The 20,422-nt window shown below is 35.0% G+C and overlaps 4 protein-coding genes across 4 annotated transcripts in view; 1 reads left to right on the forward strand and 3 right to left on the reverse strand.

Moving 5' to 3' along the window:
- Positions 1-5,073, reverse strand: part of LOC131668829 (uncharacterized) — a 34,030-nt gene extending 28,957 nt beyond the window's left edge. Inside the window, exon 1 of the mRNA XM_058943284.1 lies at positions 4,883-5,073. The gene's annotated coding sequence lies outside the window, so the exon portion shown is untranslated. The remainder of the gene's footprint in view (positions 1-4,882) is intronic.
- Positions 5,074-8,861: 3,788 nt separating this feature from the next.
- Positions 8,862-11,885, reverse strand: LOC131668861 (cocaine esterase-like). The gene is made up of 7 exons (XM_058943332.1): positions 11,649-11,885; positions 10,850-11,129; positions 10,601-10,786; positions 10,258-10,531; positions 9,704-10,194; positions 9,345-9,630; positions 8,862-9,273 (listed from the first exon to the last, which is right to left on the reverse strand). Exons 1-7 carry the CDS (start codon positions 11,883-11,885, stop codon positions 8,862-8,864), a joined length of 2,166 nt encoding a protein of 721 aa, XP_058799315.1.
- A 4,089-nt stretch (positions 11,886-15,974) lies between these two features.
- Positions 15,975-18,209, forward strand: LOC131668844 (palmitoyltransferase ZDHHC3). Its single transcript, XM_058943306.1, has 4 exons — positions 15,975-16,377; positions 16,982-17,260; positions 17,335-17,493; positions 17,588-18,209. Exons 1-4 carry the CDS (start codon positions 16,262-16,264, stop codon positions 17,856-17,858), a joined length of 825 nt encoding a protein of 274 aa, XP_058799289.1. The 5' UTR covers positions 15,975-16,261; the 3' UTR covers positions 17,859-18,209.
- Positions 18,210-18,571: 362 nt separating this feature from the next.
- On the reverse strand, positions 18,572-20,064 carry LOC131668857 (eukaryotic translation initiation factor 3 subunit K). The gene is made up of 4 exons (XM_058943328.1): positions 19,707-20,064; positions 19,365-19,584; positions 19,060-19,288; positions 18,572-18,987 (listed from the first exon to the last, which is right to left on the reverse strand). The coding sequence occupies exons 1-4, from the start codon at positions 19,757-19,759 to the stop codon at positions 18,818-18,820; spliced, it is 672 nt and encodes a 223-aa protein (XP_058799311.1). The 5' UTR covers positions 19,760-20,064; the 3' UTR covers positions 18,572-18,817.
- Between the last annotated feature and the right edge of the window lie 358 nt (positions 20,065-20,422).

Consider the following 20,422-nt stretch of genomic DNA (forward strand, 5'->3'; position numbering starts at 1 on the left):
GTCGACCATAAAAACCAGTTTTTCGGAACGTGGTCCGGCTACGCGATTTTTTTGCATCATGTGAACGTTCGGGAAAAATCTCTCTCTATACGGAGACAGAGATGGCAAATGCGCTTGACGAATGTGGATTCGCGAAGATTTTAGCAATGTAGAAAAGATGTTGAGCAAACAAGTGAGGCGGTAAGCTTCTGTTTTATCTTTTTACGGCGCGAATTTTAGAGGTGAGAAAACAAATGTTCGCTTTTGTTCGATTGGTTCAAGGCAAAGATTGTAAAAGTGCAATCAAAATAAACCATCAGAAGTTATACTATACGAAATGCAGCTGAAAACAAACAATTCTTTTTAATTAAAGTCCGACTTTTTACAGATAAATGTCGTTCAATCAATGATGTATAATTGTGTTTTGATAATAATTTGTTTTTATAACGAGAAGTGATGGCTGATTAAATCAAATTCTTTCACCTATTGATCCTCTCGAGCAAATTTATTTAAAAAATAAAAAGGATTAAAAAAACCAACGTTTCCATGACGTTTTCGAAACACCCTTATCAAGACTATTAAAAAAACGAAATACATAATAATCTTGATAAGAATGATTCCAAAACGTTTTCTATTTTTAAATTAAATTTCCTGGAAAGGATGTGCAGGTGACAGAGTTTTATTTGATCAACCTTCGTTCTTTATTACGCAAGTATTTCATGAGCTATCTACTCGAAACAGCTATTAAATGTAATGGTAAAATTTTTTATTTTCAAATGGCACTTTCTTTGACAAAGTAACATACCGTGTCATTTCAATACAAAGCCCCTAAATCAGTGTGAAGGCAAACGAGCCCCTTCTTGCATATACCTGCCCCTTCGCCTCTATAAAAAACTCTCCATACATAGCAATTATACCCATCGTAAAAGTCCATTATCCCGACTAAAAAAAGTCGTGCGAGATTTGGCGCCTTGTGAAATAAAGACTATATATACACACCACCTGTACAAACACGCGCACACTCACTGTCGAAAAACCAGTCGCGAGACATGATATGTGAAATGCAATCATTGTCTCGGAGGTATATAACTAATGATTATTAGGTCGCGTGGAAAGACGCGGTTTCGCTAACGAGGATGCATTACTTTTGTCGATACGCTAGTAAAGACTTGACTTTACACTGTTAGCGTTGCCCGGAGTAATTGTAACTTAACTTACATGATTCTTTGATTTTTATGCATCGTCATTCGACTCGCACATTCGATATTCATGTGTTATCAATGGAGTTTCCATCGAAGAAATTTGTTACTGCTAATTTTTTACTTTGATAGAATTCTTACTACCAATTACTTAGTTCGTACACGCAGTATACTCTAACTTCCTTTACAACTACGTTCGTGAGAGAAAAAAAAACTTGGAAACCGACACTAGCAAAGATAGCTTTTCGAAGAAAACCTTATCGAAATTGGTCGTTTATACCAGAACCTTGTTTTCTTCCCATGCATACATCACATATAACATAGACAGCGAGAGATTTCACTTGGTGAATTTTTGCATGAATCAACAGTTTATATAGAGTCATTTCATTGGAGGCATCTGAAAGATATAATTTGCAAAACAGTAGCAGTATAGTCGTTCTTTTTGCCATAAAAATGCTTTTAGAAAGTTTGCGATTCCCAGGTACTTATGCAAAAAAAAAATGACTTTTCACCTCTCACTTTGCCTGAAAACAATGGCAGCGTGTGCTTATATATGCACTATCGACACGCGATTTAACTTTTTCATAACAATCGTGTCAAGGATGTAATATCGATCACAATGAAAATTTTTTTTTTTTTCCAATGTACTTCGTGGGCGTGTAACTTCTTAAATCAGAATAAAATGTGTGTGCGTGTGGGTATGTATACAAGTGGTATTCCGCGCGTGCGACGACTCTCTTGCTTACGTCAATCGACTAGTTTTTCCTGAAATCCTTCAGGTTCTCTCTCTCTCTCTCTCTCTCTCTCGAGAAAGAGAGATGAAAAAAAAATTTTGCCAGCACAAAACCCGATTATTTATGACAATCTCTCTCTTTTCAAACCTTAGCAGTTAACTTTTGTAAAGGAAAACAAACGTAATAATAAAATTTTAATTTTTCATTAAAATTACTTGGTTGTTCGCGCTCGGGCTGCTACATTGTATTGGCGACTGATTTTTGAAGCGAAGTACATTGCGCAACGCGCTTTTTACGTGATTCCTTCTCGGAATGATAATCGACAGAAAAATTTTCTTTATGTCAATTGGTGATGCAAGAAGATCAATTGAAAATCCAACGTCTATTGGCGAAAGTAAAAGTTTCCTTTTTTTCCTATACTTTCACGCTGACAGGTCAAAGAACTTTGTTTTTCTTTATTTTCAAGCTACGTCATGATTTATTTGCATCTCAATTATCGTGTGCATGAGAAATATGTATGCGACCATTCGATAAATATTGAAATAATATTTTCCATTTACTACAATTAATCGCCACGTTGCAATTTCGACAGTTTTAGTTTTTATAAAAAAAATTAAATAACGAGGTATCTAACTTTTCAATAAACTTTTTTACAATGTACCGCTTCATGGCATAACTAACATTGTATAAAACAATGTAATAAAAAAGTTAAACACCAATTGCATCTACGATAATGCCATCGACGTTTTTCTCAATGTACAAAAACATCCATTACCGAGTGTGTACGCGCATACATGAAAATCTGTCGATATGTAAGCATGCATCGTCGTAAGAGTTTGAGGCTATATTTTGTTGTATTCATCGATAAAATCCGAAGGTCAAGCTCAAACCAAACCTTCAAGGATATTACAGCTGGTATATACGTGTGTTGCATCCAGTGGAACGAGTCCGAAGAAGGAGGAGGTGTAATATAAGAGAAATAGCGTTCTCTCGACGATCCTTGGGAAGGACGCGGCAAATCGATGAACGGCCAATATTAATAAACTCGTGCGTGTTGTTATCGCCTCATTATTTTTTGATTGGATCGCGATGCGCGAGTGGATTTCCAGTTTCATTGTTTTGCACGGGTTGCCAATTTCGATAACGAGAGGACTTTCTTCCTTATTTTGGGTAAGTGAACCCTCAATTGAGCTGTTATTTTTTTTTGTCGGTTATTTTTGAAGGTAAAACTTTGGAATGGCAACGACGGTTACGCGAAAAGAGAATGTCTTGTTTATACATATTTAGCAATGGTAACGGGCCGGCAGGACTGCATTTCACAATGTTAGCATCGTAAATGTGTCGATACTTCAATAGCAAAGTAAATAATTTAATTTCATCCGAATTAAAAAAGAAATAGTAATTTCACCCTTCATTGGATAATTATAATTTTCCTGCGCAAACCCGTAGCTCGGCTTTTCAATTGCTGTGTCAATCTATCAGCAATTATCTAAAAAGGCTCCATATCCTTTGTAAAATAAAATGAAATGACGTTCACATCACAACGACGAACGCAATCGCGTGGTAATTTTCTAAAATGCGCAGTAAAAAAATGAAACATTATCACTGCGCAAAAATCACTTCAGTTTTCCTTGATTCCACGAACATCGAATTAATACCCTGTGCCCGCACAAGTATCCAAGAAAGAGCAAACATTCGCCTCTTCCTCTCCGTTAAACAAAACCCACCCTCGCATCTATATTTTTCGGAAGTAGAAAGGAAATAAATAAAATGCAGGTGTTATCCAACCGAAGGACAATTGAAGGAGCTTTACACGTGGTTATGCTTCTGCGCACACACAGACACATGCTCCTAACGAGATGCCGGATTCCTTGAAAATTGAGCGCGCCGCCAGATAATATCGAAACCCGCGCAGTTCGTCAGGAATTTAAAAGCGCCAGATCCTCGTTTACAACTAAATACAGATTCAGATGTGCACTCAGCTTGTTTTTTTGAGAGAATTTTAACAACGATAGCAAACGAAAACAAGAAGAAAATCAAAATGTATCGTGAGAAAAAATAGGTAATGGTGTTAATAATAGCCGACTGTTAAATTAAAGTATAAACTGCGTGTAAGTTAGCATATTACATCTTGGAAGGTAATGATGAACGATAAATAAAGCGATATAAATGTATAATTTTCGTGGTATGTAAACTACTTCAGACATCACTTTAACAGCACAAAAATATATGTAGGTTTCAATGATTACACACATATACACGGATAAGCCATGGAAAAAGAAGGACCTTCCCTGTCGTTCTCAAAATCCAAATGAATCTTGCGAAAAAAACCATCCTAAACAGCCTGGGAACTCAAAAAGGAAACCGACACATGCTTTTTGAGAATCGTCAACATCCTGTTTCTCGAAACAAAAAAATGACGGGTAGGGCACTGATCGGCAGATTTTACCGATGCAAAAGTGCGGAAGGAGAAAGCCTCCCACAATGGAATAAAGATAGATAGTCAAAAGACGGTATAGCGACGCTAACTCGCGGTTCTTTGCTCTCTCTCTCTCTCTCACACACAGTGTGTTTGCGTGTGCAAGAAGTTACACATATAAAGGCGCGAGAGAGTTTTAAGCTTAGAAGGCGGCCGTTGCCGATCGGAAAAAGGAAAACCCGTTCTCCCACTGGCGTCTACTACTGCGAGGGTATATATACGTGTGTGCGCGCGATAGCGCATTCCTATCCGCAAGCGTCGCTAGCATCGCATACTCATATACCACGTTATATACATGCACGCACACAGAGACAAACGGCGCTGATTGGCTTGCATTATAAAAGGACTGCGGCTGTCCGAAAAACATGAATGAAAGCGCGCACCGTGCCACTTGCTTTCCCTTCGCGCGATTTTTCCAACATGGCGTACATCCGCACAGACTGTAACCACGGCAAGGCGCAGGATCATGAACTTTTCTCTGTTTTACTCACCTCCTAGGCCGCCATTTCGGTAACACATTTCTTCCTTCCTTTTCTCCCTCACTTTTGCTGTCAACACTGCTCTTCCGTATTCTCTGTTCGTCACTGCGGATGCGCCTGTTGTTATACGACTCTTTAACGGACAATCAGTCGAGACGCACGGCAACGGCGTTCGGCACTGCGCGAGAACACGGCATAACTGAACGGTTGGCTATATACACACTCCCGGAGAACGCTCTACAGTTGCTGCTCTCTCTCTCTCTCTCTCTCTCTTGCTTAACCGCGCCGACAGAGTGAGAGAGAAAGAGAGAGGGGAGAAAGGACACTCGCAGATATGCCACAGGTGCGAGAGAGCCGAATGCATGCCGATGGAAAGTCAACGGTCAGTTTACACTCGCTGCTCTGTCTGTGTGCCCGTATGCCTATATACGACTTTGCGTTGATGTGGGAGCTGCGCGCGCGCGAGAGAGACATCAATGGGTCGCGCTGCAAGCACACCCGCGGCTTCTTTTGCCTCTTTTCGGCAAGGCGGCACACGCACCTTTCGAAAGTGTCGATTGCTGGGGGCGGAGGATGCGCGCGCTCGTCGCGCTATACCTATCGGGAAGCACCGCTCGCGCCGCTATAGCGCCTTTTAACTTTAACGATCCCTCGAACAGTTATCCACGAGCGCGAAGTACGTCTACCCGTGCGAGCGAGATATTAATAAGCGCGCAAACCTTTATTATGCGCGAATTCCAATGTCCGCAACCTAAATACCAGATCCCATTCGCAGTCGAATCTAATCGGCTCGCTTCAGCGCCGTCGTCCCGCGAAGTTGCCGAGCGAGTTTCGCCCGAGTTTTTTCCTTTTTTTTTTTGTTCTGTCGAAGTCGATCGAGTGCCGCGCGCGCACACATCGAGCCAATGGAATTAAAATCATTCAATCGTATTCTCTCGCTCCCGGCTCTGCCCATTGCTCAACCTGTAGACATTCGAGCTTCTGCGTTGAGAAGCCCGCCACCCCCCTTCCCGCTCTCCACCTCCCTTTTGGCTATAAAATTTCACGAGTTTTAATCACTTTCCCACGACAGACAAGGAGTAATTGATATATCGATTATTGATGGTCGAAAGTTCGCTTGTATACTTCCAGCCAGTTTCTATTTATACGCTGAGTGGTTTTCACGTTGTTGTAAACGCTTCGTGCACATTCAGGAAATAACGAGGCTCCGTACTTGCGACGAGTAGAAAGAAAAATTGATGATTTAACTTAACAGGTGAATCATAAACAAGAGAATGATTGCAAAGTGAAGGAAAACTATCGATGAATTTATGATCGCACTAATATTATTGAACCGGTCGATATACGAAACGATCTCGGTGCGCGAGTTGTTTTCTTTTTTTTTAGAAAGCCTAGAGAAAGAAAACATCTCTCGTGAGTTGTTTATTAATCGCAACAAAAAAAAAGAAAACAAACATATTCTTGTCCTCATTCGCATTATAAACTTTGTGAAATCACAGGCGGCGATCGCTGCTAGATTTTCGATCCATAAATTATTCGCAAAAAGGCGGCACAGCGGGGCATTGTTTTCCGCTTCTCGCGAAGGTCAATCACGCGCGCGGAATTTCGCGGCCGGTATCGTGCGTTTTCCCATGGCGAAAATATTGCATAATAGAGATGCGCGCGACCAAATGGCTTCCGCTTAAGCTTGCGGTGATGAATGTGGCGGAGCGCCTTTGCCGCTGTGTGATAAATGCGCCTCTTTCGACAATTGCATTCCAATTGAATAATGCTGGATGTATTTACTCGCGTTGTTAAACATTTTCTCTTCGAATTTTCGCGAGTTTAGGGTTGAATAGCTCGCGGTCGCAGAATTACTATATGTACGTAAATTACGTGAGACATTCGTAACATTATTTTGTCGGTAGACGATCATTTTCTCGCGGTAATCGAGTTATAAACGATCAAGGTACGAAGGCATGCATTGTTTCATGGGCTATCAATAAAAACGTTATCATCGAATTAATCATAATCGAGCTACCGTGACAAATGATAAATTTGAATGTCTCGGCGTTTATTTATAGAACCAACATAAATATTTCGTTGCTCGCTACACGTGACGAAACACGCACGTTAGAGTCCATATTCCTAGCAAAGTGTAAACAGAAAAAGTAACTCGAGCATACATCGTCAACCTTGAAGTAATCAATTTCCCAATGAATATTTCAAGAATCGTGATTGCTTGAACAATCGAAAATTATATAATTGCATATAATTTACTATTAATTTATCAAGCGCACGAAAAATAAAACAAAAAATACGGTTATAGATACGCATTATCCTTAACCACGACAGCGATGAAACGAGCGGACGGCAATTTGCATGCTATTTACTCTTTCTCGACATCTTCGAATCGTCAATCATTTGTAATACCGTGGCATACGTATATTTATGCAGGCTCTGTGAAAAGGTTAAACATATTTTATTTGTGTACTTTTTTTTGAGCACTTATTAAGGATCATCGCGACTATTTGTCATTGTTATTAATCGAGCCTACAGGCCGTACCTAAATAAGAATCAGAACGTCAAGTCTGCAGATCGTATGAAGTAAGAGATAACGTTGACGCGCAGTAATAATAATAAATTACCATAAAAGTTCTGAAAATTTCGTCGACGCGCTACAAAGAATAATTGATTCCACGTCATTAAATGAATCATCGGGAATCGCTATTATACATTGAGCAACGAACTACAACGATGTGTCAATCATCGCCGGCGATGTCTGCGCCTGTCTATACAGTGACGATAGCTCGTCGCACACCAGTCTAATTAAGCATCATTTGTGACCACATATAGCTCGATAAAACAGCAACTATGAATTCGCGGAATACGTGCACTACAAATATCCGAAAAATTCAGATTTCCACGACGTTGGTTACTCAATGGGCACGTTACACGTATAGTCAAACAAACACACATACGAACGCAAATCTCAATTATTTTTATGCAATTGCGTCCTATTACACGTGTGGAACTGAATTTTCTCTCTTACAAATGATGTGCACGCGAGTGATTAGCGCGCTATGCGGAATGATCATTTGCATTACGGGATTGGGAATATAAACGTTTTGAAAAAGGAAAAAAAGAAACGCCGATGAGTAACCACAGCCTTACGATCGATCAATTATTTCTTCGTCTTTTTTTTTTTTTCAAGTTCTCCGTGACATCTTGGCGCTAAAAGTATATACGTTATAAAACTAAATTGTTATACGCGTGTCGCAAAAAAAAAAAAAAAGAAAAAAAAATATTTGCCGCGCAAGATTGTAATAACAGAAACGTGCAAAGGTAAAATATAGATTTTTCTTTTCTTTGATATATATGTTACGAAACAAATAACATAAAAGCAGCAACGTGCCAGAGATGAGTTAACACTAATAACGTGGATTTACATAACAATGAGGCAGTTACAGAAATATGCGCGAGTCTGCACCTACAATGCTGATGACGGGGGGGGGATTACCCGCGGTGAACGTTGCTGCATTTGTGCGCATACGTATAAATCGGTAAATTGCAAATTACACAAACGCGCAGAAGCAGACGAGTCTCAAATTACGTTCTTTGCCGAGACGATTCTGGACGCGCGAGAGAATCGAAGTTTGTACTCTGGCGGCATCTTCCTTCGCTGAGGAATAATACGCTAAGAGAAGAGCGAAATGAAGCACAACAAGCTGCTTTATCGACAGTTGTTTGTTATGAAAGAGTAAAGGATTATTCATTTTGGCGGGGAATTTGAGATTTTACCGAGCTATTTATTTTCTTGCGAGTTCCAATCTTTCGTCACAACCTTATTGGGTTATAAAAGCGGTCATAATACTATTATTTTTCCAAAAAGTATGGTAACTGTTTAATTTAAGTCCTTTTTATTTGTCAAAGTTCTTCATTCGAAGTTGCATTTGAATATTACATGAACGGTTTCAACTTTTAACATTCAAGACTTGTCAATCTTGATCTTCTAACCGAATATACCTGCAAATCCAGTCGGGTTAGTCACCGTTGGAATGAATCCTATTCCTGGTATGGCAGGCTTTCCCGTATTCGAATTTCCACCACTGGGTTTCTGTCCAAGTAGTCCCGGTATTGGGATTTTCGGTATCGGAGCTTTACCTGAGTTTATTCCTGGTAAGCTTATTGGCGGCTTGAATGGAATGTCATTTAACGAAGGTACGAAAGGAATTTGAGGAATCGCGCTGGTATTCAGAAAGTCTGATACTGATCCTACTTTAGCGAATTGCCCTAGAGATGGTACGGATTTAACTGCTTTCTCGAAGGTTTTCAGAGGATTCTTCAGATCAACATGGAACAGACTGCACAGAGGTGACGTGAATCTTTCTTCAATACCTGTCCACAATCCCATCTGACAGAATCTGCGGAAAAAAATAGACACTAAATATTCGAGCATTTACAAATAAATGAATAGCATTATATCGATTAGTACCTGAATTGTTTATTAACGGTTGGTTTAGAGGTAATACTCAAGAAATCGTCATTTTCATCATTACCATCCGAAAATGATGGTAAAGAAAACGGTAAAAGGAATCCATCTTTAGAATTCGAGCCACCGCTTACGTTTCCAGTTCTGGCAAATTCAGCTATCATGGTAGTAAATATATCTTTCACTCGTTGATCTTCTTCATTAAAATTGGATCTCGGCTTCATAGGTTTACCGTGGATATTATTTGGATTGAAAAGATAACCAAGTTCGTCACCGTGACTTGTCTTACCTATAACGATACAAATCTAATGTCGAAAACAATCATAGACTTGGCAAGCAATTGAAAAAAGTTATGTACAAACCATTATCGGCAGATCTACCAACGATCGGAAGTCCACTAAGGAAATCTTTACCGAAACCATGCTTACTGTCGTGATCGAAACTGTACAAATAAGCTTTAGACTTTTTGGCCCAACTTTTAACTGTCAAGAATGCTGGCGCATTAAATATAGCATCGTTCAAAGCTTCGCTGACTTTGGCAATACTGTCTCCCCTCTTGTTACCATTGCCACCAGTAATACCGAAAGGATCTAGGTATTTCGCGAAAGCTTCAGGTATGAATTGTTTCTGAATATTTCCAATAACAGGTACGATTTTTTGCAAATTCGGTACAAGATACTTAGTCAAAAAGTCGGGTATTTCTTTCAGTTGTTGACTGATAGTGTTTTTGAAAGGACCATAGACTGCACCGCCAGTTTCGTCCTTGACCACTCCAATAAGAAGTGGTATTTTTGGAACTTCGTTAGAGTTAAGAGAATCTTCAGGTTCATCTTGTACGAATTTCGGCAAAGAACTGTAAGAGCATAAAGTAATTTTAATATCGCAGAGTTAAGACTTAGTTGAGCAAATCATATACCGTTGATCGTCCTTTCCTTCCACAACAGGACCAGTTCCCAGAAGACTCGACAAGTCTGTTATGAAATTCCTCTCTTCAGTGCTCTCAAATTTGGAATCTTGCTCGATGATTCTGGAAGCTGGCAATTCGCGCAAACAGCGAACCATTTCCACAGTTTCATTGAAAGGACAATTGTTACCAGCGGCAATCACTTGGGTTGTCCTTCTTGGTTCTCTTTCTACGGCGAAACGCGATAAAAGCGAACCGGACATTGCGATGATACCACTGAAGTAACCTTTGCGTGACAAATCAAAATTAATAAATTAATAATTGATCGGATATTGAGAAATTGAAAGAATCGTACTTTGTCCATATTGGGATAAACCAAGCAAAAAAGCTGAGCTTGCACCAGTGCCTTGACCCATTGCAACTATTTGATTGGGATTTCCACCGAAGAATTCGATGTATTGTCTTACCCAGTCAGTTGCCAATGCCATGTCGAACAATCCATTGTTTCCCGATAGGTTTTCGTCTTCGTTACTCAAAAAACCTACAAAAGTACACAAATTATTAGGTACACTGACATATTTCAATATTTCCATTACATAAGTACCTAATGATCCTAATCTGTACTGAATAGATACTAAAATAACTCTTTGCTTGATAAGGTCACGCATCTCGTATTGAGAAGCAGCACCACGACGGAAACCGCCGCCATGAATCCAAATGATCACGGGATATCCGTCACCTGAGTCGGGTAAGTTTGGTGTAAAAACGTTTAGGTACAAACAATCCTCGCTCCCTACTATTTGACCGTCCTCGGTTGGCTGCAGGCACGGTGCTTCCCATCTTGTTGCATTAACATCACCTTCTAAGAATATTGGAATGGGTCGCTGAAAAATAATTTTTTTTGCGATAATTATCAAATAGTTCTTGATCAAACAAAATATTAAAGAGGAAATGAAAGAAGGCGGAAATTTAATTTGATAACGTGACATCGTAAGAATAGATGTCCTAAAATATGCCTAGTAACCCACAAGATAAGGCAGCTCACTCTAATTAGCTATATATTTTTGTAAATGCCGGATGTCACACAACTAATGATAAAAAAATCCAGTGACTTTTATCAGAGAAGGTGTCATGGATCATATCTTTTATTCGTAATGGTAATTAATAAAAGTTTTATTTTCAGCAACTAAGATAAATGAGTAAAGTATAGTATACATGTTTTGTTGTAAATAAATTATTTTCGTCTTACATATTTTTATAGTAATGAAAACCATACGTAATCTTCAGATTTTGTCGGAATAATATGCAAAGATAACAACAAAATCGTAACAATTTTTCTCGACATAATAAGACTATTCACAAGAAAAAATAAAATGATCGAAGTAGAAGATATTATGTCTTACCCGAAACCGTCTTTGTCCAATTGGTGGCTCGGCATATCTGATACCACGGAATAAATAATAACCGCTGGTTTTATCTCTGGTACCGAACACACGTGCATCGCGATCAAATTTCCTACTGTAGACGACAGGATCATCGACAGGTGGAGCAGGAGCAACTTTACCACCGACAATACATTGGACGTAGTCTAAGTTCGTTACGGTGAGAAGTGCCAAAACAGAGAATATTCGCACGTCCATCATGGGGCTCGTCCTTTACTAGAATGGTACCAGCGAGTTGTCGATGCTAGAATAGTGATAATGACGGAACGAGGATGCGCGATAAAAAATATAGAGGGAAAAAAATAAGGAAAGAAAGCCGAGATATGGAATTTCACACAGGAAGTTCCAAAAACAGCGATAGTCCCAATAACGGCTATTTGTCAACGTTCTAATTGCAGAATTTGTGACAAAATTGAAATTATTATTAATGCGCATCTTCAAAACTATAATAAGTTGTACTAACAATTTTCTATCTTGAATATATTGTTAGATATTAGTTTTTGAATATTACAGAAAATCATTTTTAATTCTTGAGCATTTTTTTTATTAAGAAGCGTATTTTTTATAACCTATTGCGTTCATCTTTTTATTTGCATTTTAACACTTGCAACTCTATTTCGAAAAATTAGATCTAAGCACCGATGTCATACATTATGTTGTACAGTGTAGTTTGATGTATTTATATAACCTAATATTTTTTACTTTATCGAAATATAAAAATTAATAGGATCGTATCTTTGGTTGTTAATGCGACTTAACGAATACCATGCCCGGATTCTTATACATATGGCCATATATTTATTAAAAATATGTTATCATAACTTTTTAATGAACAACGGCAGCCGCCGATTCTTCAGTCTGACAAAAGCTTTCTGGCAAATATCTTACAAAAATTGTCCTAATAATCTTTGTAAATATTGCAATAAGGTAAACGCAACTTTAATTTACAATTCTTTTCTTATTTATGTATATAATTTGAAAGATATTGCAGTATTTATTTATGAAAGTTGCTAATAACTTTTTATTTAACCTTATAGCATTAAGATATAGTTTTAAAATTGTCCTACCTAGACACAGACAGAATATATATAAGAATTTACCTTGTATCGTCAACTTAGTCTCAAAGCTGTATTTTGCCGCATAAGAGCCATAACATAAGTGAAAGCTATTAAAGTGTGATAAGTTATATACTGTATACTTGATATTATTTTTTATAAAGTTTCGTGCATGAACAAATGTAATACTGTACTACATATTTCTAAAGAGTTGATCGGATACCGTTTATTTTAAATTAGAATCGAGGTAGGAGGTAAGTGAAGTTTTTGTGAATATCAGTTAAAGTAGATTCAAAGTGTATATTTGTACAATAATTAATATAAATAAAATCTTGAATTTTTCCAATATTTACATGACATATTATAATATTGATGTAATAAATATTTTATATTGATGGTATATTATTGATTGATTTGAAAGAATAATCAGTTCATCCAGATACTTTGGATACTTTTATCTTTTTTTCCTTTTGAAAAAATATATAGTCATATTATTAATATCGTATTGTAGGTTATATTATATTATATTATAGATTTGACATACACACCAAGAAATAAAAATGGTCTGTGCTTTTAAGGAGATCCGGATCTATAGATATGTAAATTAATGCACATAATTCGAATTCGAGGTGAGAATCGTGCATGCATAATTCTTTGTCACGTGCTATTAAAGCTGAATTCTCCAATTTTCCATTCTGTTAACTGAGAGCTTTCTTGATTAAAATACCACAAAATCGAGGATGTATTCATAATTCCCACTTTGGGTGTGAATTCAGCGTGTCAAAATTCATATAAATGAATGGATCTCGTCAAAAATACAAATCACTTTTTGATTTTTTCAAGCCGGTGTTCTTAATATAAAAAAATCAGATTTCATATAATTTTCAAGTTAAATATTTTTCTTATACATTAGATAACAATTAATGTTGAGAGTCGCTCTTAACCCATTAACGTCCAAAATGTCAAAATTTCTTGCACGTTTTCAAAGTGATTTTTTCCTATGTAATTGGTGTTGCAAAAATTCTTGAACCACATATTCTGATGTAAAATTGCATGCTCTTTCAGAATCCGTTGCCAGAATTATGATAAAACTCACAGGAAAAGAGATATGCTCGATTGAAACATAAAAAACACCTAAATTTTCGAAAAAAAAAAATTTTTAGGATTTTTTTTCGAAGTGTTACGGTGAAGATATCACCTTGCGACCGTGATCAAAGGTGATCATGGGATTTGAAGTTTAACAGGGAATTTTTTTGTTTACCTTGAACCATCGCTTCTTTACAAAATGGCGGAAAAAACGAATTTTTTTTTTTTCAATCTTCATCAACTTTTTTCTCAAAATCTATGGTCTTTAGAAAAAAATTCATAAAAACAAAAATGCCTTAGAATCGCTCGAGGAACATTCTCAAATTTTTTCAGAATTTTTTGAGACAATTTTTGATTTTCCGGGAAACTTGGGAAATAGAATTTTCAAAAATGTCTCCAAAAATTCTGAAAAAATTTTAGGATGCTTCTCGAGTGATTCTAAGACATTTTTGTTCTTATGAATTTTTTTCTAAAGTCCATAAATTTCGAGAAAAAAATTGATAAAGTTGAAAAAATAAAAATTCGTTTCGACCGCTATGTTCACTTTATCAATTTTTTTCTCGAAATCTATGGACTTTAGAAAAAAATTCATAAGAACAAAAATGTCTTAGAATCACTCGAGAAACATCCTAAAATTTTTTCAGAATGTTTCTCGAGCGATTCTAAGGCATTTTTGTTTTTATGAATTTTTTTCTAAAGACCATAGATTTTGAGAAAAAAGTTGATGAAGATTGAAAAAAAAAAAATTCGTTTTTTCCGCCATTTTGTAAAGAAGCGATGGTTCAAGGTAAACAAAAAAATTCCCTGTTAAACTTCAAATCCCATGATCACCTTTGATCATGGGATTTGAATCTCGCAAGGTGATATCTTCACCGTAACACTTCGAAAAAAAATCCTAAAAATTTTTTTTTTCGAAAATTTAGGTGTTTTTTATGTTTCAATCGAGCATATCTCTGTTCCTGTGAGTTTTATCATAATTCTGGCAACGGATTCTGAAAGAGCATGCAATTTTACATCAGAATATGTGGTTCAAGAATTTTTGCAACGCCAATTACATAGGAAAAAATCACTTTGAAAACGTGCAAGAAATTTTGACATTTTGGACGTTAATGGGTTAAGAGTGATTCCGTAGAAATTTTCTTTTTCATATTTGACACTATTTTGAGATGAAAACCTTCTTGTGGCAAGAGAAATTCTCTAATCACAAGAAAACCTTTTTTCTTGATATATAGATGTGTCGAAAACATTTGCAAGCATAAGCTACGAATTTTTCTTTCCTCCTTACTAAAAAATGTGATGGTCTGGAAAGTGAAGGCAGTTTATTCGTGATTGAATTGGCCAAAGAATCACGTAATCAGCTGTTATTTGATAGTTATGTGAATCTGTGTGTGTATGTATGTATGCACAATGCACATACACCTGAACGATATAGCGTATTTTTATAGATGATTAAACGTTCGAAAAGTATATCTATGTTGTTGATAAAAATTTAATATGAATTGATTGATGATTTATTCATACTACCCTCGAAATAAAATCCGTTTAAAATCTCGACAGAGAAATTAATTGAACGTTGCTCCATATTTCAAAATTTAACTTCGAATAAATAAATTAGGCAATAAAAGATATAAATCGCAAATTATCAGAATAAAATATTGTACAGTGATTTTGGCTTTATTCAGTGAAATATTATTTAAATATTAGAAATTTTGTTTGATAATGCATCAATTACAATTGCGAACGTCTACCGAAATATGTTATTTATATCTTTAAAATATGACTATAGAAAACTAAAATGTTTTTAGAACTTACATTGCATTTTTTATCATGTTATTGAAACTTTTTGATGATTTTTCAACACAGAATTTTGGATAACGAAAATTTAAAACTTCATTGATGATATTTTTAATCATGTGTATCAATGTCACTGATCATCTATCTAATCTAATTATCGATTAAAAATTATTAAAGATACAAAGAAAGCTCTTCCGCAACTGTGTATAATTCGAACGAGCTTCTTGATTTCCCGCGTCAAAATTGTCGTTTTTTCATGTGAAACATGCAAACTCGCCTAGTACGTTCAGCGAGAAAGAGAGGAATGATCGCGGCGCGTTTACGTTTTAAAGAGCCGCCGTACTATGCCACTACCACCACCACCACCACTACCGTTATTAAAAGGATAATTCAAGTTTGTATATATAGCGAACCGTGGGATCTCCTCTTTGTATACAATAGTAATGCTCGCAACCGCGTGAAAGTCGACTTGAAAAAGAGGAAGAATAAAAGGAAAGCAGCAGGTTGTGGCATACTATACTTCAACAATCAGTAACGTTGTAATAGTTATGCGGCTTCTATTAAGATAAGGAAATTCCGAATTTCATTACTATATCATAAGAGCGTGATGTGGGTAGAGATGCCCACAGCCCGGGGTAAATGATGTTCGTGAAAGATCCCTGTGGTATCGTCTGCATCATCATTACTTACGTCGCCGTATTCTACGCTGATTATGTCGTCATCAATTGGATCATCCTGCATACCATGCAGGACAGGTCAGTATCTGTCCATGTTTAGTGGAAACTTTTATTGTGACGTCACGATGTATACAAAACATTTTCTTTTAAAGAGAAACTTGCTTGCCCGGGAAAAAATATCGCCCGTTTGGCAGGATTTTTCTCCGTTCCTATATTATTACACTTCATTCTTGCACTTGAAAATGCAAGACAAATTATAGAATATTTGAATGTTGTCTAGTTGTGTTTGAGCCAATTATCATAGAATCATAAATAACTAACTCCTAACTATTTACGTTTCTGCGTACGTTAAACATAAATGTAATAATAACTTTTATAATAATTATCATTAAATTTCATTTATAAAACAATGAATGGTTTTCTATTCTATTAATATAGAATTTCAAGATAAACTATTGTTTCTCTTAAACGTGTTGTTTTGTTTGAACATTTATGGTTTACTATGAACTTTTTTAAAGTAAAATATTATTATTCAAAAGTAGAATTCATAATTGTAATATTTTAAAACATAATTTCTAATATAAATGTTGAACAGTTTGTCGTGTTATTTTAGAGTAAATTACTAACAAGATGTTTGTAAAAAGAATTGACATAAGAAACTGAAATATATTATTAATTTCAGTTTATGGGGTCCATTTCATGTCATCACTTTCAATACAGTGGTATTACTGCTGATGATGTCCCATTTGAAAGCAGTATGTAGTGATCCAGGAGTGGTACCTCTGCCACAATCAAGAATGGACTTTTCTGATATTCACACAGGTAGCTCTGGGGGAGATGATTGTGACGAGAGAGATGATTGGACAGTTTGCACTAGGTGTGAAACTTACAGACCACCTAGGGCTCATCATTGTAGAATTTGTAAAAGGTGTATTAGAAAAATGGATCATCATTGTCCATGGTATACTATTCCATTCAAATATTCATTCCAATAATTATTGTTGAGACTATGATGATTGTTTACTTGTTTTGCAGGATAAATAATTGTGTGGGAGAAAGAAATCAAAAGTACTTTATGCAATTTTTAGTATATGTTGGTACTCTAGCTTTATACGCAATAGTTTTAGTTATTCTATCTTGGGCATTTGATTGTCCACAGTGTAGCAATGACATGGCAATAAAACAGACTCGCATGTAAGTGTTACTTCTGTATTACCATGATCCTTCTATTATATAATTATATATCCTTGAAGATATTGGGTGATGTATTGCTTTCCTATTCTTACAGCTTACATTGTGTGATATTAGTATTAGAATCAGTTTTATTTGGGCTTTTTGTCATAGCAATTCTAATATATCAATTTCAAGCTATCTTTGATGATGAAACTGCAGTTGAAAGAGTTCAAGGGGTCCACAGTCATCATAAGAATGTACATGCTTTTACATTACTTGCCCAAGTTTGTGGCAAAAGTCATCCAATATTCTGGCTGCTTCCATGTCATAATCCGCCTCGTTATTCTTATAGACGAGATGATCACCTACTTGATCATCAAGTTTGATGCAACGTTTGTTTTGCAAGTATTCTTAAGACAATTAGATAGCTATTTTTGTTTGATTTTTATAAAGAAATAATGCTCCAATAGGATTAATTATTTAATTATTGGTTCTACAGTAATTTTCTTACATAAATACTTTTATAAATTATCATACATTGAAATTTACTGAAAACACAAATATCTTTTAATACAATTTTATAGCCAATTGATAAATGATTTAATTAATTAAAATTTTGCCAAATAAAAAATATAGAAGTGAAAGTATATAAATAATAATATGAACATAGATTCATATAGTATAACATTTTGTATTTATATTACCATTTATTTTTTGATATCTTTGTAAAACTTACACATTACTTTTATTCTACACATGTTTAAAAAAGTAATTTATAAATTAATTTTCTAATTTACCCTTATTTTTGGCTTGATTGAATGAAGCTATTCTATAAAACTATTATTTATTTTTACCAAAGTCTATATACAAAGAAATTATAAAATACATTCTAATTGAAATTTTATAATATGTATTAAATGTATGAGTTAAGTCAATGCTAATGTATTTTTATGTATGTGTTTATGATACAATTTTTTTATGAATTAATTTGTATATAAACTACAAATTATATAAATATATATTTTTCCACACAATTTAGTATAATAGAAGTTCTACATATGCATACAGAAATGATGGATAAACCAAATAACTTGAAAGAAATATATATATATATTTTATCAATGTTAATTTTATTGTAAAGTTTGTTATGTTATAATGATTTGTATAAGTGTATTTGTAAAACACGAAATTTTTCAATAGATTTTCAGTAAAAAAATTGATGTTATTTTCCAATTTAAGGTGATTTGAATGATAACAAATTTATATCAACATCATCAGAATTTATGTATGACACATATGAAATGAAAATAAAAATTTCATTTAAAAATGTTTTTAATTTGTTAAATTACAAACAAGCAGCCATCAATCCAGCGACATTATCAAAATCAATTTTTTCTGTTATGTTCTTAGTCTTAATATTTTCATCTTGGTTTGCAATAAAAATAATGTTACCACTCTCTGCACGTTCCTCCATCCTCCATCCATACTTCTTGATCCATTGACTCAATACATTTTCTGTAAAAAAGGAAGACAAAATGTTATGAAGAATCTTTAAATTTGCATATTTATTTATAAAATCTAACTAACCATTAACTTGATATTTTCCACCTAATAGTTCAACTAAAAGAGACTCGTTGATTGTTTGGAATGTTATACCGACGACGTGGCAGACAAATTTTCTGATAGAATCATTAAATCCCATAATTCTACAGCAAATATTGTTCATTTTGTCTATTTGTTGCCAAGCCAACTGGAACTGGCACCCTTCTAACATATTAGCTAAATATAAAATGTTAGCAATATCTGGATCTTGCATCTGTAATAAATGCATTATAAGGAAATAATAACACTATATAGTATCATTTAGGATTCAGTCAAGAAATAATACTCACAATCCTCTCATTCAATAAACACTTGCAAAGCACAAAGTCAGTATGAGGTAAGTTTGTTAAAGCTTTTAAAAGAATTTGACAAGTAACATCTTTGTCGAATTGTGGAGGGTTTAATTGGTATAACTTTAGAACAGCCAAATTGGCATCAAGATCATAAGCATTCTCATTAACTTGAATTTCTACGTATTTTTGTAATAATGACAAATTTTCTGGATTGTATCTGAAAACATTAATATTGTTAATAAATAATAAATTGCAACACATTGTTATAATGTATATAAACATGTATCAAACAATTGTTGATGATTTTATCACTTTGTTAACTTTTACAAAAACTTTTACCTTTCAATTCCCTTCAGCATTTCTACAAGTTTCTGCTTCATTGCCTCTGCCATGATTACTAAATTTTTGTATTCCTTATTCTTTGTGAAATTATAAATTTATCGCAAGTCGTACGACTTTCGAATAATTTAATGGTTGAGGTTAAGTAAAAAAAGACTCGACTCGTGTTGAGTCTCGGGAGTATATGGACTATATGGAGCAAGCGTGAATGAGACTATACACCATATAATCTTCATTGCTATGAGCAATTAGCATTCTGTCACGGCTCAATGTTAAATAATCAACAACAATAATCATAAAACAAGGCGTTTTAGCAAAATGGCAATTGCTAGCCAAATATGATTAAACAGTGGGAATTATGGGTCCTTTTTGTTCATCAAGAGTCGTATTATCATGCTATTAAAAAACCACAGGGAGTTTATTATTATTAAAACTATCATAAATTTGTTGAAAAAACATGCACTTTTTTTGGAATTTTTTGTTTTCAATAACTTGTTCAAAATTCATATTGTTACATTTGTTTTTGCAATATAATATTAATTGTATTTTTTTACACGTTTCGAAAAAAAAATTTATTGCTACGACCACTTGTAATCGAGATAATTTTTTTATTCAAAAATTAATAATAAATTTATTTAACATTTTATCGAACTTCATTTTGTACTAAATCAACAATAAAAACTTATATTTTGATAAAAAAAATGCCTTAATTGGGT

Source organism: Phymastichus coffea, unplaced genomic scaffold (genome assembly GCF_024137745.1).
Source record: "Phymastichus coffea isolate CEN01 unplaced genomic scaffold, Cenicafe_Pcof_1.1 PCOF00084, whole genome shotgun sequence".
Taxonomy (NCBI): Eukaryota; Metazoa; Arthropoda; class Insecta; order Hymenoptera; family Eulophidae; genus Phymastichus; species Phymastichus coffea.